The following is a 26,268-nucleotide window of genomic DNA, read 5'->3' on the forward strand; positions in this document are numbered from 1 at the left end:
GGCCATGGGCGCTCTGACTTTTCAGCTTTGTACCTCTTATGGTTGAATTAATATAAATCAATATTCATAATATTTTTAACATGGGTTTCCAATGGAGTTCTTTCAAATCCTTTCAAACTTCTTAAAACTTATTCAACTTCCAAATCCTCCTTCTTGCTCAATCTTTCACGAGAAAGCCCTGAACGGGTGTTTACGAGAAAGCCCTGAGTTCAGACTGTATCGCTTAGAGCGGAGGGGAGCTTCGGATGTCGTTGAAAACATATTTTTAGTTTGCCACCATTGCCACAATTTTCGCTCTTCATGCTTCGTTTTTGGATCAATAGATAGCTAATTTTGTGCTAGTTGTAGACAGTTGTCTGTGGAATCCAAAAGACTTACACATTTGTTCAGAGCCCCACGAAAGCGAGACAAAGTCCAACTCTCGCCCCATAGAGTCCAATGCAAATGTGGTGACAAATTCGTCACAGAAAACAAAAAATAACAAGATTTATAAACTGCCGTTATAGTCGTATTTCTGAACGCAGAGACATATAAAGGACATCTCTGGTTTCGGCAGAGTCTTGGGTCTCGGAAAATATCTATACATTATTTTTTAGATTGGACGTATAGTTTTGCGTCTACGTTAACTTGTTTGAGGTGTGGATTCTTGTGAAATTTCTGGTATTCTCTGCCCTCAGCACATTAGCAGCCATAGCTGCACCATTACCGTGGCAACCACACAAACAAGCGCCAGTCTTTTACACAGGTGATTGGTATTAGCTGATTAGTGGAGACACAAGACAAGCGATTCAGTCAACTCGTCTCATTAAAAGACTAAGAGCACCACAACACAACTACTACCACTAGCTACTGATACTGCTATATCTTATGCCACACTACAACTACTACTGTTTTGTTCTACTACGCCACTGAGTGCGTTCACTTGACCATGAGAAACCCGATAGCAATTGTCAGTTTATGCCAATAATAGGATTACTCCGTTTACATGTGTAATTAGTAATGCGATTACTCAAACACGTCTACATGATTCTTTTTATTAATCCTTGTATGGTCCACGGACAAAACGTGCACCAACATCGTTCTGCAACAAGTGTCGCCGTGTCTTCCTGTATCAGCCCTCCTACTGCTGTATGTTTCATTCAATCAAAACATTGAATCCTACAAAGAAAGACGAGTAAACTCAATGATAGGCTACATCTGCTACTGATATTACTATCCCAACTATAATTTCAGCTGTTAAAACTATAATATTCTTGTTACAACTATAGCCTACTTCTTCCTCTGTTTAACAGTTCAACTTTCAGCTTCTCCCGTATTGTAGGCAATTTAAGCTCTTATAGCTTTGTTGATGCAGTTCAGCTTACACTGCCTCTTGAAATTCGACTATTTATTCGTTTGCTTCACAAGTTCAAACGTATTCTCCCGCATAGTTTTTAAGCACTGAGCTTCCACACTCCCTCTTTTGTGTAAGTCATACATTTGTTAAATTAATTTCAGCTTGAGGGTAATTTCTCATTTCTGTATTTTCAGCCATTAAAAATAAATAAATTCAGATTTCAGCATTCCAACGCATTTTTAGCAGGAAATGCATGTTCTAGTTGTAAATGTAGCCTAGCCTATCGATTTAAGGTAGGCTACTCGAAAGCATGTATACTATCTGCTTCATTTGATCTTGATAGGCTAGGATTATGTAGAAAATAATTACAATAAACCCACTATTTATTCATTAAAACTACTTCAGCATAATAATGCACCTAAAATACAAACGTGAGCAAGGGCAGCAATCGCTATCGAATCAACAGACGTGCAATTTAGCTAGCAGGGGAAGAATACAAACAACGAAAATCACCAGTTAACATAATTGAATTTTGCAAGAACTATAGACTTATACAATAACAGGCTTAAATGAACTGACAACATAAATTATACGATTTACAGATCTCAAGGACGCATACATGCAATCTCAACTTGGTGTGAAGCACGTGTCCGTGCTATTCTCCGAAATGCACTCTAACAATCACTGCTGATAGCTATCGATAGACGGCCTAAAATTTTGTACAGCCTTATTTCTGATACCGTGGCGGCAGAAATTTAGCCGTGGCGGTCCAAAATCCAAAAAGTCAACATAGAGGAAACACTGTGATTAATCTAAAGTCTTGCTTGGTGAAGAGCAAGATGAATACCTTATTTGTTGTGGTCCACAGGGCAGTGGAGTCAGTGAACGCTAATAAATGTGAGCTATTCATAAACTTGTGAGTCGTAAAAGGGCATCAGCATCCTTCACACGTGCTTCTCTCGTCCATCCATCTCAACGTCAGTACCAATGTATTAACTGATTTAAAAGAAACAATTTCATTTGTTCAATTTCTATTGAATATCAGTTCCTGTTAAGGTTCCTGAAATAATCAGTTTGCCAGCAAAATAAATATATATATCATTATATATTTTATATCTGTAATATAGTGACTAAAGACAAAATATTAACATTATGAAAATAAATAGCATTTCATAATCTCTAAAGACAGACATGTTTTCCAAAAAATGACATGTACTTATGTCATTTTGTGTATTTCATGATACACAAAAGTGCATAGTAGCCCTTCAATGGGCTAGTCATAGACAGGATGACTGAAGCTGAGAAGACATGCTGTCACTAGACCCTTCTCCAGCCTACACTTCTGATGTCTGGTAGCTTCCTACTTACTTACTTACTTACAAGCACAAACATTGCAAACACTGGCGCTAAAATACCTTTTGGAGTCCTTGCAATCTTAAAGTCCTGAATAGATTTTATTCAGTCAGTTCCATTACTTCAGCTTGCATAACAGACTGAGACTAAATCTATCATCTAGGGAATGCAGGAAATGTGCATAGTTGCCACATATGCAACACTGAGCGGATTGGTTTGAATACGCTTGTAGGATCGAGAACATAATACTTAAGGATAGTTAGAACACAATGAAAGATCTGTATACAAGTGGTGTAGTATTACATAAAGTACCTAAGAGTTGTACTGTATGTGCGTTGTGTAACTGCAATGCGTCATTGCAGAAACCTGACTTACACAATATTCAGCTTGTTTTGAGCTTTACTATCCTCCACCGAGCCTCAACTCTGACACCAGTAGAATGGGTATCAACCAGGGCTCCCATCGATGCCTTCTGCTACCATGTTAAGAAGGCTGATGTCACACAAAGCATTAAGATAGGACTATAACACAGTAACTGGAAGGAGCTGCTCAAGAACGGAATCACAAAAGTAGGGAAAGAAATTCAGAGTTGAGGTTGCATGTTGTGAAAGAGGCACAGGTGTTTATGTGCATTCATAGACACACACATGTGCATGTAATCCTAACTTCTTTAGGGTCCTCTGAGTCCTCCTATGACCAAGCATCTGATCATCAGTCACAGGGCACTAACACAATATGGTTGTCTGTAACCAGAGTCAATGGTCTGGACAGGAGCGCTTGTTTTCACTCAGGTCTTCCTTGGTCTTGTGAATGCGGCTGAAGATCTCCTGGAAGAGAGCTTTGTACTCGGGCTGGTGAAGCGGATGGCCGTCCTCCAGGACAGCGGGGAGCTCGGACATCAGAGCAGCTGAACTGGAGAGGCGTTGCTGAGGACGGAGTCCAACCTGAGGGCTGCTGGGTGTCTGGACAGCCTTGTGGCTGAGACCATCTGCCCCCTGCTGGCAGCGTTGCAGAAGCTCCTCATACTTCACCTGCAGGATAATAGAAATGTCACTCAGGAGCGCTCTGAAATGAACTGTGTGTGAGTTCTCCCTCATTCTGTTTTGATAGCATACTCAGCCATGCTATATTGATTTCCATAATTTTAGTATTTTATATCATTATAATTAGCTTTTTTATGTAAAAAGCCAATAACACAACTGAAAGGAGTGAGAGACATCACCTGCAGGGCGCTGTTCTGAGCGTCCACCTCGTTGAGCAAAGAGATACCCCTCTGCTTCACTACCTCCGCCCGCCGGATGCACATGCGCTCATGGCCGCGCTGGATCTCCACAGCATTGGTCCCCTTCAGCACACTCTCGCTGCTACAGCGCTGTAGGGTGCGCCTCCCCAGCTCTTGCTCCCCTGCTGCCCAATCCTTGTCCTCTTTTCCCTCCACCTTGCCCTGACCCAGGACAGGCTTCTCCTCAGAAGGGAAGTAGATGGTGTCAGGCAGGAGGAGCTGGTCAGGCCTCTTGGCGCTGGTGAACCACACAAGTGTTTTTCATTACTCTGGAGCGTCACACCCATTCCAAAAACAAGCTTACAAATGATGTTGACAGTATTGTTAAAAATTGTCCAGGAACTTGCATCCATATGGCTTATGAGGAATCATACTACTTTAAATGTTCTTATGCTTTTTAGTTCTTATCCCTAGTTTGTCTTTGTGTAGCTCGGACTAAAAAGATAAGCACAGTGTATTGAATGTTACTGTATGACTATATTAAAATCTATGTGTCACATATGAATGCGTGCTTTATATTAATACCTGGTGGAATAGTCAGACTACAGACACGCACAGTGGAATGTTACTCTATGACTATAACATTCTACATATATGCATAAACAGTAAATACATGCTGAATATTCGCTGGATATTGATACCTGGTGGTGTAGTCAGCTCTCCACAGTAGGCGGAGTTCCTCCACCTCCTCCTCCAACTCCCTCTGCCGGGAGCGGTAGCCCTCCAGCAGGGCCAAACGCTGCTCCAGGGCCCCATTCTCACGAGTCATCAGCTCCGTCTCCTGCTCCGCCATCTCCCGCTGCCCGCGCTCTGCACACAGCTGGGCCTGCAGGGCCTGGACTGAGCGCTGGAATGATTCTTGCTCCTCCTCAGAGTCAGAGATGGAATATTGTAATGTCCAGGGGTGGGCCACACGTAGGCTCTTGTAGGCCAGGAACCTGAGAGGGAGGCGGGGTGATGTTGGACTACACAGGGCTTTATTTCTAAATGGAAATGGAAACACTAGTGTATATTATGCTGCACCACCCACTTAGTGCTTGGATGTCTAGACTAGCATTTCCTTGGTCAGTTAGCTTTCAATAGTATATATTTTTAAACATAAATTATGATTTACAATAGCTGCACTGCACACAGAAAGGCATATGTGTGTGTGTGTGTTAGTAAGCATGGAATAGCTTTAACCCCACGCTGGGGATTATGTCCTGATCACGGTGTCTGGATCTGGGTGACCTAGGTTCGGATGTCTAGTCAGCACAAGGGGACCACACGAGAGGGGTGGAGAAGTGTTGGGGGTCTAATCGGCTAATGTGTTCATCTCAATAGTCATAAGTGCCCCCCTGTCTTTGTTTTATTAGTTTTAATCCAAGAGGTGGACTGGCTAGTGGAGCTCCATACATAGTTATGCTCTTCTATCTTATTTCTGTTCTTAAGATCCAAGAGGATACAACCGGTAATGGATTCCCTGTCAAAATAGTAGTGTGAAGTAATGACATTTCCCACACAGATACACACCTGTCGTGCTGCAGGTCGTACAACTCGAGGCAAGACACACTCTGAGCCCCAAGGCTGCGTCTATGCTCGGCCAGCTCTCTTTTACTGTGGTCGGCCTGTGCAGTCCTCAACTCCTCCACCTGGACCTGCAGCTCCTCCAGGTGGCTCTGCAGACCCTCATTGGTCTCAGTTAGGCTGCAGGGGATCGGGGGGGGGGGGGGGGGGGGGGGGGGGGGGGGGACACAACAGGAGCTCTGGATAAGTGCTCAGTGTAAAGGCAGGGCTCTTCATCCAGGTCCCAAAAAAGGAAGCTGTTGGTTCTCACTTCCACAGTAGTTCTATCTGTTTCAGATGCCACTGGTACCTGAGATATACATCTATGTATTTTCATTGTGCATTCCATTTCATTATGGTAGCCTACATATCTTAAACTGTAAATTGTTATGGATTATTTTGATTCTAAAATAGGAATAGAGTTAACACTCCACTGCTTGCTAAATGACAGATGGATTGCATGACTTTATGTAATGATATACTGTGATTGATATAGCTACTGTGTGCTGGAAGTAAGCGGTAAGACCAAGCATGACCTGTGGATCTTCTGATGGGCCAGCCTGTTGTCCTGCACCAGCCTGGTGTTGCCCTGGTCCAGGTCTCGGGATGCCAAGTCCAGCTGCTCGTACACCTTGGCATGCTGGTCGTTCACCTGCCGCAGCAGGTCCACCTGCTTCGCCAGGTACTAACAAGGAAGGAGGCCCAACGAGAAAGAGAAACAGAGAAGAATAGAAAGGGCACGTTAGGGACAGTTGAATAATTACCTTTGACTTTGCTATTGTTAATATTAGACATTTTATGTACTGTCCTTATGTTACTAAAGAACAACTTCCAGGAACTTAGGAGTTATAATGTTAGTTCCCTGTCAGAAACTTTGGCAAAGGCTTGTTTTCCTTGGTGGGGAACTTGATAATAATTCATTGCAGAATCTTGCAGAGTCCTTCTAGACGTACATTATTATTTTACCATGTATATTATTTTACCATGGTTTAGAAACAGGAAAACAGCACTGGTCCACTTCAGTGGATTTGCACTTCAGTGAACCAGTGCTGAGCAACCAATTATGGTCTGGTAACGCACTCTGGCTTTGTGACAGGAATCTTTGCATGAGTGTGTAAGGAACATTTGCATTGCAATGATCCCTCCATAGAAGGCAGTGTCTGAGAATGGTTCACTGGTACTTGTTAAAGGGCTCCTAAATTGGCCTACTTTATGCCCTTTACTTTAAAGCTTACGCTACTAGAAGCATTGTGACTCATTGAAAGATCTGATAGATTAGATTTGATATTAGAAAGAGGAGTCTCAATTTGGGTCGATGGAATATGTAGCTAAGGGTTATTAGCTAAGGTTAACCCTAACATGCTAAGGAACATTTTATTTCAAAGATTTATTGCAAATTCAAGAACTGTTCAGTGCTTAGAATATGGTGAGAGAGAGATTAGAGCCAGACACCACACTGTGGGATACATGGGATTACAGTGTTAATCTCAATAAACTCTTAAAATAACCTTCTGGTCCATAGGCTAAACTGGTAACACAATAAGATTCTTATCTTTGCTGACATGCTGCCAATGAACTGGGTTTTTCCTGTGATTCAAAAAGAACAGTACTTGCCAACAACACTAACTAACACAGCTGGTCTACAAACCCTGATTGACTACCCACATACAGTAGCTCCAACAAGCAGACATACTGGTGTTACAGACACATGTCACATGACATGTTCACAAACAAGCTACAGGCTCTGCACAAATATGCTTCTTATTGTTCAATAATCTACTGTCATGACCTGTAGTTTGGCACAGATATGATTAAAAGATGACCGACTAGGTAATGTTCTTTTTAGTGTGTGTTAAGAAACTGTGTGACAGTGACAGAATCATCCTGAGGATGCAGTGTTGTATGAAGAAATTCTGAGCACTTGTAGCACACCAACGTGCCCCATAAGCAGAGTCTAGTGAAAGGACAACAGCTATAGTGAAAGGAGCCCCAAGAAATCTATGTCCAGGAGGTAGCGCATTACAAATGCTCACTAAATCCCAGGCTAACTGAGTCAAGATAAAGTTTCACTTGATCCCAAGTCACAAGAACAGAAATCCCCAAAGTGGAAGTTCCATATCGAAAGACTGACAATGCAAATGAAAACAAAGTCTGCATATCCAAGTAAGTGTGTAAAGTGAGTAGAGATTTGAATAAGCATTACAGGGCAATTGATCCATTATTCAAACAGACTTATCTGAGTCTGATTAACAAAAATATGCAAAGCCAGACAACTTTCTGAGAGGAATATTGGGTGAACATCAGAAGGTCAGTTCATCACGTTTACCTCTATCTCCTGCACCTGCTCCTGGTTTGTGGAGTACAACTGTTTCAGGCCCTGCTCCAGCTCATGGTTTCTGTCCAGCAGGACCTTTCCCAATTCTGCAGCCAAATGGAGGTCTGTAAACACACGGCCGAACATTTCAATTAATTACGCCACATATCTTTTGGGGTTACTTGGTTTGGGGTTCATCCAAAACAACTGGTTACCTCTTAGCGTTACCTTGTCATGATTATCAGAAGTAGGATTATGTCTGTGCCCACGTTTCTATATCATGCAGCGACGATATAAGTATTACTTCGCAATATGTGGTGTCATTAAGGGTCTGTGATATCGTGGTTAATATGGCTTTTGCCTTGAGACAACTCCAAATACGTGATGAGTAGCCTACATTTGGGTAGTGTCTACAGTAACTAGTTGATTCAGAAGAACCAAAACAACATATGTTGCCTGAAGGTCAACGTATTTAAGAAATTCGTGACTGATTCAATCATGTGCTTCAGTAGCTCGCGTTGTAATGCAACGGATTAGCTACAACTATGCAAAGTCTTTTATTTTCTTAGCTTCCATTTATTATAGTGTGAATGGCTGCAAATGTAGTGGCTGCAAGTGCTCACTACATTTGTTCAGAATATACCAGTGTTTCCCACACATAGACTAATTTGTGGCGGTGCGCCACAGAATCAACACCGGCCGCCACACATTGCGTTTCGTAAAACATTTTTTTTTATCGCTATTTAGGTTAAAACACGCAGCGTATTCGTTCAGCTGCATTTCCTTTCCCCTGCTCTCCCTCCGTCTCTCTGTCACTCATGCGTCTTTCCCACATATGCACACAGTCACAACGTCAGAACACGTTAGCAACAATGCATACATATGCCATTCTAGTAAGACCGACAGCTATATCAGCGAGCCTTCAGCATTAGTGCCGTAGCTAAAAGTCGAGGAAAGTTGAGGCTACTTTTCGCTAGGTACCTTACTCACATTTACATTTAGTCATTTAGCAGACGCTCTTATCCAGAGCGACTTACAGTACTCGAAGTTTCTCCTTCGTTCTTTTGGTGAGAAGTCTCAAGAGCTAGCTACTTACTCTGCGTCATGGAGCCGACCAGTTAAATAGTTGTTTAGCACTAGCGTTGCTACATGCATAATGCAGAAATGAAATGTTAGTTGTTGTTAATTTGTGAAGGTGTGAATCATTTTGGATTAATATTTAATGTAACAAATTATTAACAAATTAACTGTGTAACGAATTATTAACGAAGAAATTATTACGACCCCCCCCCCCCCCCCCCGGTCTGACAACCCCCACCCCTCCCCGCCACAATTAGATTTCTAATCTGTGGGAAACACTGTATACAATTATGAAATGAATTGATTTCAAAAGATGTTGTGTTACGCGTATTTTGATCGTATTGTCTGGGTTAGCAGCGACTTTCTTAGTATGAATTTTTAATATGTGGTGTCAGCTTTAATGTCGTGGTAAATACGGCTATTGCCTCCAAACAACCCCAAATACGTGATTAGTAGACTACATTCGGGTAGTGTCTATGGGAACCAGTTGATTCAGAAGAAGCCAAATCAAAATGTTACCTAAAAGCCAACGTGGTTAACAAATACGTAACCATTTAGTTACCTTTACAGAGCTGGTATAGCTCGCGGTGTAAACAATGGACTTTCATCTGCATGTATTTTTGCTCTAGTGTGATCAAATCCCACTTCATGCGAGCCTGCAAATGTGTTATTTTGTCTCCATTTATTTTGTCGCAAATGGTAGTCTAATGTAGTGCGCACGAAGCCCATAGGCGTATACTTTCATATTTGCAGCAGGAAATATGAGATCCGACTTGAGAATCGCCAGTAATATGTTTGTGAATTTGTGACAAATCTGGTGATAGAGGCAGACTGATAGGTGCACGCACAGCTGGGAAACTAGTTAAAATGGGAACCAGTTGGGACGTAACACCGGTGTTGTCGCCCAACTGGTTACCACGCTAACTGGTTCTATACTGGTTCTAACTATGTTCCACTCATTACGTTTATTTTACCGATTTTATTTTACCGAATTCTGCATTAGCAAAACACAGATCAGTGTTCGCTCGAGTGGCTTAGACCCAAGATCTCTACAGCCCTTGCAGCTAATTTAATGCTCAACAATTGAACGGGGGCTTATTACTTGAAAGAGGAATGATTTACTGTGTCGTCTCAGTTACACTAGGGCTTTGGAAAACTGGTATGAAGTTGCTCTTCCATCTTGAAATTGTCAAACCTAGAAATGTTTACCATGACAAACAGTTGCTACGTTACAAGAAACAAGAAACCAACCCGATTGGCCAACGCTAGCGTTTTCACGCTCCTCATTTACATAAAGTTGAGAAAATCCAACTTTTGCCGCCCCGCTCGCCTTCCCACAATGCCCTACACGAGCGTCAACGCCCGGTTTCATTGAAAATGAATTGGAAGCCGACGCTCCGCGCCGCTCCGCTGTAGAGGACACGCCATAGAGTTAATATAACTAGAGTAAGCTACTTTTGTCTTCCAAGATGGCGTCCCCATTCATTTCTATGAAAAGTGCTCAGTGGCGCAGTGAGGCAAGCGAGAGCGCGAGACTGGACGCGGCCATCTTTCCACTTCCGTGTCTTCCTGTCTAGCTTTAAACAGTGGCTCTTTTTTTCCCTAGCCGCGAGCTCATGTAAATCGGCTATCGGCCAATGTGAACTTTTGTGCTCGTGACCTCTTAGTATTCGTGAGCACATTTGCAGGCAACTTTCATTGACTAAGCAAATAAATGGGTTGCTAGTTTACCCATTTCGGATTGGTTTCAAACTTAGCAAAAATCGGGAAAAATTCTTCTATGAAAAAGCTAGTAGTATGAGCCAGGTTCGAGAATCAAACAAAAATTATTGGGGGAGATAGTTATGTAAATGTTGAATGGAGTTAATAGAATAAAAACGACCGGAAGAGTCGGAAACCTAACCGTACATGCAATACCACCTACATCCACCGGGGCCGTTGCTTCAAGCCGAAGGGCGATGGGTGGGGGCTTGGGACACGCACGGTTAGCGTGGTAACCAGTTGGGCGACAACACCGGCTTTATCTGCTATGCTATAAGGCGCGACTGCTGAGTCTCTTACCATGTTCAAGGTCTTGTCTGTCATACCACGGCTCCTCTTCCCTGACTTCAAACTCTTCCTCACCGATCATATCCGTGAGCATTTTCTTATTTTTAGTTGTTTTCTCCTTTAATAAACAGTAAAGCGTGCTCGGTCGTCCTCTAACTTAATTTGGAAACACCAATGCTATTTTGAACATTTAGCCTAATGCCTGTGTTGGCTGTGATGAAGCAAATGTAAGAGCTCATCTCCAAGCGACATACGTTCTGTACTGCAACGTGGCAATCTGAACTCCAGTTTCTAGTTGAAGAACATCGACAGCTAAACCAGCGTGACGTCCACAAAGACGAAAAAGGAAACCATTTGAATGACAGTTTGGTGACCAATAATCAGAAAGTGGGCGGTTTCAACATTTTGCTTTGTCCAATTACATCTTTCATCATTACTTGTCCAACCTATTTCCGTGTTCTGTTCTCCAACAGAGAGCAGCAAATTAATACGGATACGGATAACCCATGTAGCCTTCTACTATTGATTGTGTGTGTTGCTCTCTGTATTACGCAAATCGACTGTCAAGTATATCAACTTTTACAGTGGAATGATTGGAACTCCAATTTTAGTGGATATCTGCTGTTCCGTTGTTGAATATTCTGTAGATTAGACAAATATATCATTACACGACTCTGAGAAACAGTGGCCTTTGCGACTGCCCTTTTAAAGAATACCTGCCACGTAAAATGACGGTGGAGAAGCCAGCCCCAGATGCACGTACGAGCAGCAGCTTTAACATTATGCGACACCTGCCGATATTGGGGGCGCATCCTGCCGCGATGGCGTACTCTATGACCACACTGGGTGCTGGTATGATGAACAGCATATTCAACTTCTACTATGTTAAGCTCTTCTTGGACAAGTACAAAATATCAGAAGGAGCATTCCACCAGTCCCAAGTAAGTTGCTTTAAGTCCCTAGAGTGAGCTACTATTTCTCCCAGGTAGCCAAAATGGTTTGGCCCGAAAATGGCCCAGATCCGGCAGGCCAGAAGAAATTACTCGGCCCTAGTCCGGTTGCCGGTTTACGACCCAGAATTGGCTCGAGTACACTGGCCGGAGTCCGGCAGCCCGAAACTGAACCAGTATTTCCAACATTTAGGCTGTGAGCTGGGAGTCAGATGGCTAAGCGGTGAGGGAGTCGGGCTAGTAATCAGAACGTTGCCGGATCGATTCCCCGCCGAGCCAAATGACGTTTGGCAATAACTAAATGTAAATGTAGATTATAGTATTTCAGACAAATAAACCAACTCTAAAAATTATTTAGTTTAAAAGAAAAGGTGTTACTGTTTTCCCTTTCGTTAATCTGCGCTTTGTTTTAGTTTGGTATTTTGCACACGGCACAAGCACAATAGGGGTTATGCGGAGCGCTCAGCGTTCGAACCGGAAAACGGGTGTAATCGTTTCCGCTTCTCACTTCTGTATACATCTGCAGCGCTAGGTGATCCAAATAACTTATATTGACAGGGAAGTTCAAGTTTTATAAGTTGTATTACACTCTACATTAGGGTAAGTGTGACAGGAATAAAGTGATGAGTTCATATAACGTTATAATAGCCTAACGTTAGACCGTTTCCCAGGAGGTAGCACTAACACTAGCTCTACACATTAACTACAACGTTACAGTAGGCTACATAGCTACACAACTAGTGCTAAGTTATCAATGAAATATATGAATTCAGCAAATTAATTTAAGAAGCTCATTTTAATTTAGTGTCATCCATATCATTATTCTGGTTTCTATAGCTAGGACCTATCGTTCCTAGAAGGAATTACGTTTACTAGCCTACTACTAGGCCAAAAAAAACGTTAAAGTTAGCAGGTATATAAGATTAGGCCTACGCTACGACAAAATTGACCTGTAAATAAATACTGTCACACTGGTAGTTGTTGCAGTTGATTGCCAAACACTGCATTATTTGAGTCCACTTGGACTTCTACAGGTACAGTCTTCTTTTGACTGTTTTAATAGTCTGCGAGCAAAAAAAAAAGGCTTCTCCCCAGGGTACTTGGGGCTCTGTAAGTCCGTTTGGCAATCCTGTGTACATGGGAAATTGTAATTAAGGGTAGCTCCTTTGTAATTAAGGGTAACACCGGCTATAGTAGGTGGCCTTTACTACGCTGTGTTTACCTCAAAAGCGGCCGGCCGGAAGTAGGTACATCTGTTTTGTAGAACCCGGAAGAATGTTGCGCATAACCCCTATCGGCTGCAGAGCTACAAATTCTGCCATAACCTACTTTGTCGGTGTTATTTGTCAAAATGGCAAATAAATCTGTGGTATATGGTAGCATTTCGTTAAAGTACATTTATAAAGTACCGGGTGACTCGAAAAACGTTGAATGCAAACTCTGCCAACAACTGTTTATTTTTCATAGTTCGACGTCGAATATGATACATCATATTCGACGTACGCTCCCACAATGCCCTACACGAGCGTCAACGACGTTTAATTGAAAATGAATTGGAAGCCGACGCTCCGCTCCGCTGTAGAGGACACGCACTGTAAGAGATTGTTACCACCCATTATTCAGTCTTTTTACCCTGTTGCCTTCTGGCAGGCGATACCGTAGCATTCGGTCTCGCACACGCAGACTGGACAATAGGGCTGCAACAAACGATTGTTTTGATGATCGACTAATCTAACGGTTATTAGATCGGATAGTCGACTAATCATCTATCTTTTCATTGATTAATCAGAATGCTTTGAATGAGTATTCAGCTCATCAGCTTTTGGGAAAAATATTTGTATGCACTTTGAGCCAACTGAACAGGGGTCTCATTTATAAAACTGTGCGTAGGATTCTTACTAAAAGTGTACGTACGCCCAAAAGCCTAAAATGGCGTACGCACACAAAAATTCAGATTTATAAAACCGTGCGTACGCACACCTGAACGCAATGTTCCCTTTATAAATCACAGATTACCCACGCATGTGTGTACGTGAATCAGCATTGTACCCCGCCCTGAACACGCCCATTTTTAACCATAAATAGTCAATACAAAGCACCTCATGAATGCTAATCTAGTATCTCATCATGACCCTGGCATGCGATTGTTCTTTACGGTGAATCATAGTGCATGACAACTTCTCAGACACTGTTAGCCTATTGGTGGAGCCCTAAAACTCTGAAAATTTGTTGGCCTGTAGATCACCAATTAAAAAAAACTGTGCAGTGGCTACAACTGTGCCAGTGATACTGCGAGTCGAGATACAATTTGAAAACAAAAGCATTTTGTTATGAACAGTAGATTAAAGTCTGGACTGATAACGAGGACGTAGAGTGTAGCGATTCACGGGAGCTTAACGACTGTATTTTCAGTTTTTGACACATGAGGATATTTGCACAGTATTAAATAAATATATTTTGTTATACACTGTGTTCTGCAGTTATCTAAAGGTAGCATATGTCATGTTATCCTGTGATCCATGCAGTCGGGGAATCTCCCCTTCCTGCACCCCCGTAGTGGACAATCTGATGGTAAGGAAGCGCTGAATTTTTATTTAAAATTTGAGTTGGATCGTACAAGGTTTTTATGGAACAATTATCACTCAGTACAAGCCAGGGTCTTTCCTACATAGAGAAAATATTGGCGCGCGCCAAAGCTGTTTTCCCAAGCGCCAATGACAAATCCTGAGCGCCAAAAAACCTGTGTTCATCACGCGTGCAATGCATGTCAGCGAATATGTTCTCAATAGTATGTTTCAAGTAGGCTACAGCCGAACCCTTGTTCTGTTTTGATCAATAATAATCAAGTTGATAAGCGTGTGTTCTTGTCTGATCAATACGCAACTGTGAGGTGCGCGAATGGACAGAGCGGCCACTAAACTGTCGTTCCGCTGCGAGGGCCAGCCCGACGTGCACGAATAGTACACCTGTAGCCTACAAAGGCTAATTACATTTCCACTCAAAATGCTGACAAAAGCTTGATTTACGATTTCAAACGCAGCCTCCATTGGTATTCTTAACCCGGAATGATAACATATAGTGCAGTGTTTCCTCTATGGCTACATTTCTGCCGTCACGGTATTAGAAATCAGGCTGTACAAAAGTTTAGTCCGTGTATCAGCAGTGAGTGCATGTCGGAGAATAGCACAGACACGCGCTTCACACTGCATTTGAGATTGCGCGTGTGCGTCCTTGAGAACGTATAACTTATGTTGTCAGTTCTTAAAATCGTTATTGTATAAGTCTATAGTTCTTGCAAATTTAAATCAAGTTAACTGGTGATTTTCGTTGTTTGTATTCTTCCCCTGCTAGCTAAATTGCACATGTCTGTTGATTTGATAGCGATTGCTGCCCTTTCTCAGGTTTGTATTTTAGGTGCATTATTATGCTGAAGTAGTTTTAATTAATAAAAAGTGTGTATATTGTTAATATTTGCTACAGAATGCTTAGCCTATCAAGATCAATGACACGCGCTTCACACTGCAGTTGAGATTGCGCGTGTGCGTCCTTGAGAACGTATAACTTATGTTGTCAGTTCTTAAAATCGTTATTGTATAAGTCTATAGTTCTTGCAAATTTAAATTAAGTTAACTGGTGATTTTCGTTGTTTGTATTCTTCCCCTGCTAGCTAAATTGCACATGTCTGTTGATTTGATAGCGATTGCTGCCCTTTCTCAGGTTTGAATTTTAGGTGCATTATTATGCTGAAGTAGTTTTAATTAATAAAAAGTGGGTATATTGTTAATATTTGCTACTGAATGCTTAGCCTATCAAGATCAAATGAAGCAGGCAGTGTACATGCTTCAGAGTGGCCTACCTTAAAGGAGACATGAAATGCTGTTCTTGGATGCTTTTATATAGGCCTTAGTGGTTCCCTAATACTGTATCTGAAGTATCTTTCCCGAAATTCAGCCTTGGTGCATAGTTACAGCCACTACGAGCAGTCCCTCAATGAGCTTTCCTCAAAACGCGCTGTTTCTGTGTCTGTAGCTTTAAATGCTAATGAGGAGGAGAGGGGCTGCAACATGCGCTAATGTTTACAACGGATGTATCGCAATGGCTCGTAGCCCCCGTTGCTGTAAGATGCCTCGAATTTAGCCATTCTCATCTGATCACCCTGGTTTGCAGAAGTGCACACTCAGTCATTTCAATGAGGAGAAAGGCGGAGATGGCGAGCCATAACACCAACAGCAGAACGGTTATCCAAATAACAAAGAAGGGTACAACACTCGCGTTACAGCGTTTGTATTCACACACACACACACTTGATGCCATCTACCTTTACATTGGCGACAGTAACTCAGCTAGCTCGTAGCCCCGTTGCTGTAAGATGCTTCGAATTTGCCCATTCTCATCTGATCACCCTGGTTTGCAAAGGTGCACACTCATAATAATTTCAATGAGGGGAAAGGCGGATATCGCGCACGCCATTACACCAACAGCATAACGGTTATCCAAATAACAAAGACGTGTACAACACTGGCGTTACAGCGTTTGTATTCACACACACACTTGATGCCATTTATCTTTACATTAGCAACAGTAACTCAGCTGTTAGCTGCAGAGCTAATGTTACAGCCACATTCTAAGGGTAGCAAGCTAGGTAACCATATACAGTAAAGCAACAAAATGATATAGCGTTACTTAACTTACTTGTCCAAGGTTTGTAGCTTGACCAAGGAGATTTAGTAATGATCCAGAATTTAATTTCAGCAAGGCCAGCTTTGTGTTGGCTCAAGTTGAGGAAACAGTAGTGGCTGAAATGTTTGGCGCAGACATACAAAACTTTGGGAAGTTGTGTCAGCGCATTTCCAGCGAAAATACAATTAAAATACTGGTTGTGCAAAGGCTTGGATGAAGGAACTAAAAAAAAGATTTTTCTTGCATTTGTACATCCAAGCACTGAGCAACTGTTATGCTTCGTTTGTTTGCTCACCATGATGTCTCTCCAGGAAAAAACTGATATCGCACTCGCCCTTGCACGGTGGTAGCTCAGTTTCTCATGGGCGGGCCAGATGATCTGGGCGGTCAAAGCAGAGAGAGGGGAGGTAACCTTCCTCGTATTTACGTCCCTTGGAGGAGATTTTCAAACAGAGCGTTTGAGCCTTCATTTAGTCAAAGGCGGAAAATAACACCCAGGGCTTTGTTTAGACCTATCGAAAATTCTAGGCACTGGGGGACCAAAGGCAGGCGAGGGGAACTTATATTAATGTTAAATAACCTAATAAAATTAAGTTTTCATGTCATGTCTCCTTTAATCGATAGGCTAGGCTACTGACCATTTACAAGAAGTTGTTACGTCAATTATTAATTTGCAGCATTTATGCCATTTAAAACATACTTTATAACTTTATTGCTTTAGGGGAAATAGGACGAAAATATGTGTGTTTGTGTGTGTGGCGGGGGGGGGGGGGGGGGGGGGGAGGGGGGGCAAAACACTTGGGAATAAAGACATTGATTAGAAAAAAGAAAAAAAAACAAATATATATATACATATATATATGTTTTTTTCTGGAGCACCGAAGACCCATTTTGACCCAGGAAAAACCCTGCAAGCGCAATTAACACTGCTGGATGTAATCTTCACAAGGCCGTAATCATAATACATATTGGGGGGAACACATCCCCCCCAATATTCAAATCTGGTCAAAATGTCCCCCCCAATATTTTGATATAGAAAATAAATGTGCTACGCTACGACAGGCAACCACGCACGCTGTCCGGAATTATCATTTAAAAAAAAATATTCGTCCCAATGTTGACTCCATGGCTACGGCCTTGAATCTTCATGATAATCATGAAATTGAATGAAAAAAATGTCTGCAGTCTAACTACAGTACGGTCATCTGAGTCGCCAATTCCAACTGTTTCCAAAATGTGCGTAGGCCTACGGGATGGTCAGAGTTTGCGTGGAGCACCGCACATTCTCCCGTCAAGTTAGTTTTTTTATAAATCACAACCTTTGCGTGGAAAGTGGAGCACGCACACTTTCAGACCCGTTTTGTGCGTACGCAAGCTTTATAAATGAGACCCCAGGCTATTACATCTCTTTTTGTCCAACTGTGTCCAACCTAAATAAAAAATGCTCTCAAAGCATTGTTTCAATCATGTTGCAGGGCTCTCAAGTTTTGAAGACAGGCAAGAGTGACATTCTCTCTCTCCCCCCCCCCCCCCCTCCTGGGTTCTAAATTAATTAATTAATGTCTTTTTACCTGACATCTTTGAAAGGCAGCAATGATTAATGCATCCATGGCCAGGATATAATAATAAAATGTGACATTATTTTAAAAGTCAGAGACACCTAATTATGTAACGCATTGGGTTCGATCCTGCCACCTCTGACATCCCAAGCGCCGCCACTACCAACTACGCCAACGAAAAGCTAGATGTCTGAGGATGCGGGTGGCGTTTTACTTACCTGAGGAATGAGTTTCACCGATACACACTGGCTACATCTATGAACTACTTGTTCTGAGCAGGTGTTGTCAGTGAACAGGCTGTAAAACTGTTGGTTAAGAGACTTGTGAAAAACGAATGCTAATTTTCTGGGAAACATTTAACAGCAGTCAAGTTGTCATTGCTTGTGTCAAACAAGTTGTGAATTTGTTGTAACATTAAAACAGGAGATCATGACTGTGCTCAAAGTGATGCTCGAGCTCCTGCGTATGGAGGATTATAGGGGCCAAAACTAAATAAATAAATACTTGGATAAATACATAATTATATAACACAAAGCTTAAATAAATGACACAAAATATATAAATGTTACATGTATTTGTGTGTATATATATATATATGTTTACGTTTTCATGTGTTTACATTTATTCATTTATACTTACATTTATTCATTTATACTTACATTTATTTATTTACACTTACATTTATTTATTTATACTTACATTTATGTATTTATACTTACATTTATCCACGGTGAAACTTCCTGCAGCAAAATAAATCTGTCGTCCCCCCGTCACCAAGTCAGGGGGCGGGTCAAAGCCTCTGATTGGTGGTTCAACTTGAATCGACTGCTTTTGACTATTCCAAGGTGGCAGCACCTTGTGCGGATTCAATGAATGAAATATTGAATGCTACAGTGGTCGAAATGTTGGCGGAAGCTAAAGAGATGAAGGCACCTGCCAGTTCACTTTTTTTTTACATCATATTGAGAGCTTCGCTGAAATTATTGGAATGATATTGGCCCTAACTGACACAGACATCAATGAAAATGTGTTCACGATCCTCAGCGAGATGATACAGCATAGGGGTGGGCATATCGATCTTAAGACCGACAGTGGCCGGGTTGGGAAACCCGGCAACTATCGATACCAACGTTGGTATCAATAGCCTGATTGATAGCGTGATAAGATCGATACTTAAGTTTCATTCCACACTGAGTACACAACTCCCTTTACGTCATAGTGGTTGTGCAAACACCGTCTAACTTCGCTCAAACTCACTTTGCCCCTCCACTGCTTTTCTAAGCCCAAAGTATCGGTATTGGCAATACTGGCCCTGTATTTACTCCTTGGTATCGGATCTATACCACATCGTGCAGTGTCGCACACCCCTAGTAGCTGTAGAGTGAGGCGATAGAGGATCCCTCTAGCTTGAAGAGAGCTTGATCGACTGGTTGAGCCTGCCTGGTGTGTAATACTGTTCATTCACCAATCAGAGGCTTTGACCCGCCCCCTGACTTGGTGACGGGGGGACGACAGATTTATTTTGCTGCAGGAAGTTTCACCGTGGATAAATGTAAGTATAAATACATAAATGTAAGTATAAATAAATAAATGTAAGTATACATAAATAAATGTAAGTGTAAATGAATAAATGTAAGTATAAATGTAAACACATGAAAACGTAAACATATATATATATATACACACAAATACATGTAACATTGATATATTTTGTGTCATTTATTTAAGCTTTGTGTTATATAATTATTTATTTATCCAAGTATTTATTTATTTAGTTTTGGCCCCTATAATCCTCCATACCTGCGGTTTGCTTTGTAGGTGAACAAAACTTTCGGAAGACATAGCAGAATCACGAAAAATTACAGGATATGCTTTCTTTCCATTGGTTGTTGCATTAAATCTTACCCAGATACAATGGTGCCTATTTCCGATTGGCTGTTGTATAGACCCTTTCTTTTTTTGATTGGCTGATAAGTGGCAGGCTCGACTAAGGCCGCGTTTACACATAGCCGGGTATTTACAGAAACAAATATTTCTGCCCCTACGTTTTCTAAAATAACGTCGTACACACAAGTGCGTTTTCAAAAATGTTTCTGTTTACATGAACCCTTATATACGCCCCCCGAGCGCCATCATAACTATGCCAAACCTGTAGGCGGCAGTGTAATGTGAAGGATAAAGCCATGCAAACCAATCACAATTTTCAAAATCAACAACTACGAATAACATAACCGACTTCCTTTACCTTTCAGGCGCAAGGTTCATTTGTTTGAATGATTCACAAATGCGATGCACAAATGTATTTCGTGATTCAGAAATGTAACGCAATTCTCAAATAAATGACCCCATTATGCTAGACTTCATGCACCACCGGCGGTGCCGACAGCCGGCTGCGTTGAAGCTGAGAAAGCCATTGGCTGCTTCAAGTCAGCCGGGCTGCAGGCGACGCCGGCGCTGCATGAATTCGAACGCACGTGTTACTATAAACAGGACGCTCTTATGATGTGATGCTTTTTTAGTCCCATACTGTGAGCTTTGAGAACCTAAAACTCAGTTTAAACTAGTGCACACGCAAACACAAAAACGGAGTTATCAGAAATCTCCACTTTGGCCAGAGTTTTTAGAAATGATCGTTTTCCGTGATAAAACCTCTGTTTTCGTGTAAATGAAAGGCCAAACCGCATGAAAATATATGCGTTTTTCTTCCGTGTAAACGGGGCCTAAGAACTCCAGAGGAGACGCGCTTGACTGCCGGTTCCATAGTGAGAGTGGGGCGGCCAGAGGAATTTTGGTTGGGTGCTGCGGCATTTATATATTATTTAAAAAAAAAATCTGCGTGAGAAATACTATGTGTGGCGGGAGGGCGTGACTAAAGACCGAAATGAGTGACTGTCACTCTCAATGCGTGACACTTGAGAGCCCTGAGTGTTGCTTTAAAGTATTTAAAAGATAAAAAACAAAAATAAGTCAGTTGTATTACAGACAAAAAAAAGGATGAATGTAAACATATCTCTTGTAAGACAACAGGGTTCTGTTCAATGAAAAACAGTGAGTAAAAGTATAATTTCTGGACTGGCTTTTTGTTTGTCTCATTACACTGAACTGTCTAACTGCTGTCTATGGACATGTTGCTACGGTGTTAGTATCCGTGAAATACTGCGTAATAAGTTATTATCAACTGGTGTAGCTAACTAGCCATCCAGCTTGAGCACACTCACCTCTTGCCGTTTCCATCTCCTCTCGTGCGGGGATGCTTTCGTTTTAAATGTTCATGCATGCACGTTGTGCTACCATGGAAAACAAGTTCCGCCTTGCACACATTACATATTAGGGTGCTTTCACACCTGACATGTTTGATCCGTTTCAATCGGACCATGGTCCGTTTTCTCTGAAAGTCCGGTTCGGATAGGTGAAAACACGCATTCAAACTCTGGTACGGACCAAACAACCGAACCATGGTCCCCCTAAAAAGACGGGACTCGGCCCAGTTCCAAGTGAACCATGGTTCGGTTCGCTTTAGGTGTGAACCAAGCCCCCACCCCTCGCCCCTCGGCTTGAAGCAACAGCCCCGGTGGATGTAGGTGGTATTGCATTACGGTTAGGTTTCCGACTCTTCCTGTCGTTTTTATTCTATTAACTCCAGTCAACATTTACGAAACTATCTCCCCCAATAATTTTTGTTGGATTCTCGAACCTGGCTCATACTACTAGCTTTTTCATAGAAACATTTTTCCAGATTTTTGCTAAGTTTGAGACCAATCCGAAATGGGTAAACTAGCACCCCATTTATTTGCTTACGTCAATAAAAGCTGCCTGCAAATGTGCTCGCGGATACTAACCAAGCCCCCACCCCTCGCCCCTCGGCTTGAAGCAACGGCCCCGGTGGATGTAGGTGGTATTGCATGTGCGGTTAGGTTTCCGACTCTTCCGGTCGTTTTTATTCTATTAACTCCATTCAACATTTACAAAACTATCTCCCCCAATAATTTTGTTGGATTACAACTAGCTTTTTCATAGAATAATTTTTCCCGATTTATGCTAAGTTTGAAACCAATCCGAAATGGGTAAACTAGCAACCCATTTATTTGCTTAGTCAATGAAAGTTGCCTGCAAATGTTCTCGCGGATACTAACAGGGCACGAGCACAAAAGTTCACATTGGCCGATAGCCGATCTCAGAGCTAGGGAAAAAAAGAGCCACTGTTTAAAGCTAGACCGGAAGACACGGAAGTGGAAAGATGGCCGCGTCCGGTCTCGCGCTCTCGCTTGCCTCACTGCGCCAATGAGCACTTTTCATAGAAATGAATGGGGACGCCATCTTGGAAGACAAAAGTAGCTTACTCTAGTTATATTAACTCTATGATACTAACAGGGCACAAGCACAAAAGTTCACATTGGCCGATAGCCGATTTACATTGAGCTGAATGAGCCATAGACTGAAGCTGTTTATCAATCCACGTTTTTTTCCGTTCTTGTGTTCTTGCGAACTCGTTTGACGTCATCTTTTATTGCCCAAGTACGGTTCCAATCCAAAGAACACAAGTCACCAAGAATGCCAAAAATACCCGTAAATGTTCCTGATCCGCCCCTTTTATCGAGGATGCATCGGATGGTGACTTGACCAGCGAGAACGCTTCTGATTTCCCAGAAGTCATTGCAAGATGTCAAGCGAGGCGGACAAACCTCACAACTGTAATTTTTTACTTTTCATATTTCACCTAAACGGTACGTGTAAATCAGCATCTGAATTAAAGTGTGACGAGAAATAGGCAGTTCAGTCGCTGAAAATTTTCTTATTTTATTGATGAAAAGGCTAATTTGAAAATTTGCTCCGACTTGTCGATAACGTAGCTAGTAGCATCTCAGTGCAGTGCAGACACTAGTTAACAGGTACTGTAAGTTAGCAGGGCTACAGAAAACGTAAAATTACAGGTAAACGGACAATTTGTTAGCTTGTTATCTAGTTTTTGTAGTTAGTCAGTGTTATCATAATGCTGCGAGTCCAGGAAAACCCTAACCATCTCAATTCATTCTCCGTCCTTGCGTCCTTGGAAGACCATTCTCGCAAGGAGGCTTGCCAGAACGTTCTTCAAAAGAATGTACTGGCGTTCTCAGCGTTCTTCGGATTGAAAAACAGCCTTATATTGAATGAGCACAGGGAGAAATGGCTTGAGTTGCCTGCCTTGTTGTAGCAAGTTTAGCAAATCGTTGTCACACATACATGAAATGTTGTTAATATAGTTTATTCACGTTATTTTAAAACAAATTTGATTTTTCGTAAAAACGTTTGACATTATGGCAAATATATTATGTTAAGTGCGAGCATAGATTGTTGACATGTCTATCTGGAGCAAAGACGAAGATTAATACTTTAACTCTTAACCACAATAGGAAATGATATATATTTAAATAATATTAGTCTTGCCTTCAGAAGCTTTTGTTAAACACACCCATTATTCTTTTTTTGATCGTGCCAGACTGCTTTTGTGGGACAATGAAGGTCCTCAGTGACTATGTTTCACCCCCACTTACATCTGATGGTAACGTCTTGTAGCCTATATGGTTCTATGAATATGCCCCTTTCAAAGGCAAATGTTCAAACAAGTATATTTTAGACACACTTTTCGAGCTTTTACTTATTACATTATTAACACGTCTTGTTAGATCACGTTATATCCATTAATAGACGTTTGGTTTTCTAGGTTGAACATATAAAACACGGGTCGCATTTCGACACTGATGTGAAATTGAAGGCAGTGTGAATTTCGTGGCATTTCGTATGAATATAAAGTTGACAGTAAGCTATGGTAAGTCTGCATTATGGAAGATTTTGGTTACCAAAATAACTAAGCTTTCTTTGCCTGGCGAGAACAACGACGGAGCTGTTCATGGTAACAGTTTATTTCATCCGATACAATGCGTTGGAAATCATACTCATATCACAAAGAAAAAAAGCAACATGTGGTGAGTTCCATCCAGAATAGCCCTATATTTAGCCCTATAGCCTATTTCTAAAAAACAAGTAGAAGGAATACTATACAGTGACAGAATACATTTCCGTTAAGTTTGCATCATGTCTCTGATCCTTATCGGACTTTCTGCCCATAGATTCTGCCTTAGCTCACACGATCGTAACCATATAAATCTATGCTCGCGACTGGTTGTCGCAAAGTATGACGTGTACAGCAAGCGTGCACGAGGTCTCGGAGCTAGGGAAAAAAAGAGCCACTGTTTAAAGCTAGACCGGAAGACACAGAAGTGGAAATACGGCCGCGAGTCTCGCGCATAGAAATGAATGGGGACGCCATCTTGGAAGACAAAAGTAGCCTACTCTACTTAGTTACTGAGTTATATTAACTCTATGGTGTGAACGTAATCGGACATATTATTGACCTATTCCAGGAAGCAAACCAAAATGTAGTGCATTGTGGGTTGAAAAAGGATGTTGACACTTGACAGAGACAGCCGTGCCACTCATTAGCAGCAAAATTAGTTGAGGGAAAACGTGGGGAACTGATAAAGTGAAAGCTCGTCTGCAAATATGATCATATTGCAGAGATACTTGTGGAGACACGTAAGAATAGCGAGGTATTTAAATTATTTAGTGATATAGTGAAATAAAGGGTTATTATTGCACAGTGGACCAACGTTGTTCGAAAGGAAAAAAACGTAGGCAGCAATACAGAAAAGTGCGTGATTTCCTGTGGAAAAGTGGTAGCTCGTCGGACGAGAAAAAATAATTCCCATGGTTTGATGACCTGGATATAATCCTGAGTTAAAGACCAACGAGCAAGCCAAAAAACGTGGTCATAACAATTAAAGATAGATTGCAATCTCAATTCGCTGCTGTTGCTCGATTGTTGTTCGTGCCAAGGAAGTGATTTTCCCTCAATCATTTTCTGTCCAATAGATTAACAACCTGTATGACCGCGTGTCAATGGCTGTTTATCAATCCGAAGAACGCTGAAAGTAAATTCTTTTGAATAACGTTCTTGCAGGCGTCCTTGCGGGAATGGTCTTGCAAGGACGCAAGGACGGAGAATGAATTGAGATGGTAAGGGTTTTCCTGGACTCTCAGCATTATGATCACACTGACTAACTACAAAAACTAGATAACAAAGCTAAAAAATGGTCCGTCTACCTGTAATTTTACGTTTTCTGCAGCCCTTGCTAACTTACAGTACCTAATGTTAACTAGTGTCTGCACTGCACTGAGATGCTAGCTCAAAAAGTCGGAGCAAATTTACAAATTAGCCGTTTCATCAATAAAATAAAAACATTTTCAGCAACTACACTGCCTATTTCTCGTCACATTTTAATTCAGATGCTGATTTACACGTACCGTTTAGCTGAAATATGAAAAGTAAAAACTTAGTTGTGAGGTTTGTCCGCCTCGCTTGATATCTTGCAATGACTTCTGGGGAATCAGAAGCGTTCTCGCTGGTCAAGTCACCATCCGATGCATCCTCGATAAAAGGGGCGAATCAAGAACATTTCCGGGTATTTTGGGCGTTCTTGGTGACTTGTGTTCTTTGGATTGGAACCGTACTTGGGCAATGAAAGATGACGTCAAACAAGTTCGCAAGAACACAAGAACGGAAAAAAACGTGGATTGATAAACAGCCATTGTTTTTTACTAACGTCATTGTATTTTTACAAATGTTGGTTTGCTTAAAACAGGACCGTGTGAACACAAACCGGACCTAATGAATAATGCAACAAAGTAGCAAATCATCCACTGATTTGGACCAAGCAGACGGACTAATAGGTGTGAAAGCACCCTTACAGTATTTTTAGTTGGATATTTGGTGAAACCTTCCCACACAAGACTTTTTCAGGCCCATTTGCACCCTAAAATGTTTACCGCTGTTTTCTTCTATTGGATAGCATACGGGAGGGCTGCCTTAGTCTAGCGCTACAGCGCCGCACTGGTCAAATCACGTTATTGCAGGCACTTAAAATAGGTCCTATGAGATCATACGATTTGTCGACAACAGAAATATTTGTTGACTATTTTTTACTGTCGACGTTGTCGATAACGTCGACTAATCGTTGCAGCCCTACTGGACAATAGTTTCTTTCCAAGGGCCATCAGGCTTCTGAATGAACATTGATATGGAC

At 41.7% G+C, this 26,268-nt stretch overlaps 2 protein-coding genes and 1 long non-coding RNA gene across 5 annotated transcripts in view; 1 reads left to right on the top strand and 2 right to left on the bottom strand.

Annotated features, from left to right (window-relative positions):
- Positions 1-26,268, bottom strand: part of LOC124465495 — a 250,554-nt gene that overhangs the window by 13,387 nt on the left and 210,899 nt on the right. The gene's annotated exons all lie outside the window — the stretch shown is intronic.
- Positions 1,373-11,234, bottom strand: cdr2a (cerebellar degeneration-related protein 2a). 2 transcript variants are annotated; one of them, XM_047017295.1, is made up of 7 exons: positions 10,972-11,234; positions 7,843-7,955; positions 6,053-6,201; positions 5,484-5,657; positions 4,613-4,909; positions 3,912-4,209; positions 1,373-3,720 (listed from the first exon to the last, which is right to left on the bottom strand). In XM_047017295.1, the coding sequence occupies exons 1-7, from the start codon at positions 11,051-11,053 to the stop codon at positions 3,445-3,447; spliced, it is 1,389 nt and encodes a 462-aa protein (XP_046873251.1). In that variant the 5' UTR covers positions 11,054-11,234; the 3' UTR covers positions 1,373-3,444. The 2 variants fall into 2 exon arrangements, with proteins under 2 accessions (XP_046873251.1, XP_046873250.1); XM_047017294.1 differs by having other exon boundaries at positions 4,613-4,954; positions 10,972-11,233.
- The window catches only part of mfsd13al (major facilitator superfamily domain containing 13a-like), a 62,812-nt gene continuing 47,959 nt past the window's right edge, over positions 11,416-26,268 (top strand). For both annotated transcript variants that reach the window (XM_047017292.1, XM_047017293.1), the window contains exon 1: positions 11,416-11,900. In XM_047017292.1, coding sequence (XP_046873248.1) covers positions 11,688-11,900 — 213 coding nt within the window. In that variant the 5' untranslated portion in view covers positions 11,416-11,687. The remainder of the gene's footprint in view (positions 11,901-26,268) is intronic.

The sequence above is a fragment of the Hypomesus transpacificus genome, unplaced genomic scaffold, assembly GCF_021917145.1.
Source record: "Hypomesus transpacificus isolate Combined female unplaced genomic scaffold, fHypTra1 scaffold_52, whole genome shotgun sequence".
NCBI lineage: Eukaryota > Metazoa > Chordata > Actinopteri > Osmeriformes > Osmeridae > Hypomesus > Hypomesus transpacificus.

Excerpts from the sequence above, each read along its gene's own strand:
- cdr2a (XM_047017294.1), bottom strand. The coding sequence starts at position 11,053 with ATGCTCACGGATATGATCGGTGAGGAAGAGTTTGAAGTCAGGGAAGAG. Across the intron at positions 5,658-6,052 it reads GCCCATCAGAAGATCCACAG|CCTAACTGAGACCAATGAGG; the intron begins GTCATGCTTGGT and ends GATCCCCTGCAG. Across the intron at positions 3,721-3,911 it reads CTCAGAACAGCGCCCTGCAG|GTGAAGTATGAGGAGCTTCT; the intron begins GTGATGTCTCTC and ends ATTATCCTGCAG.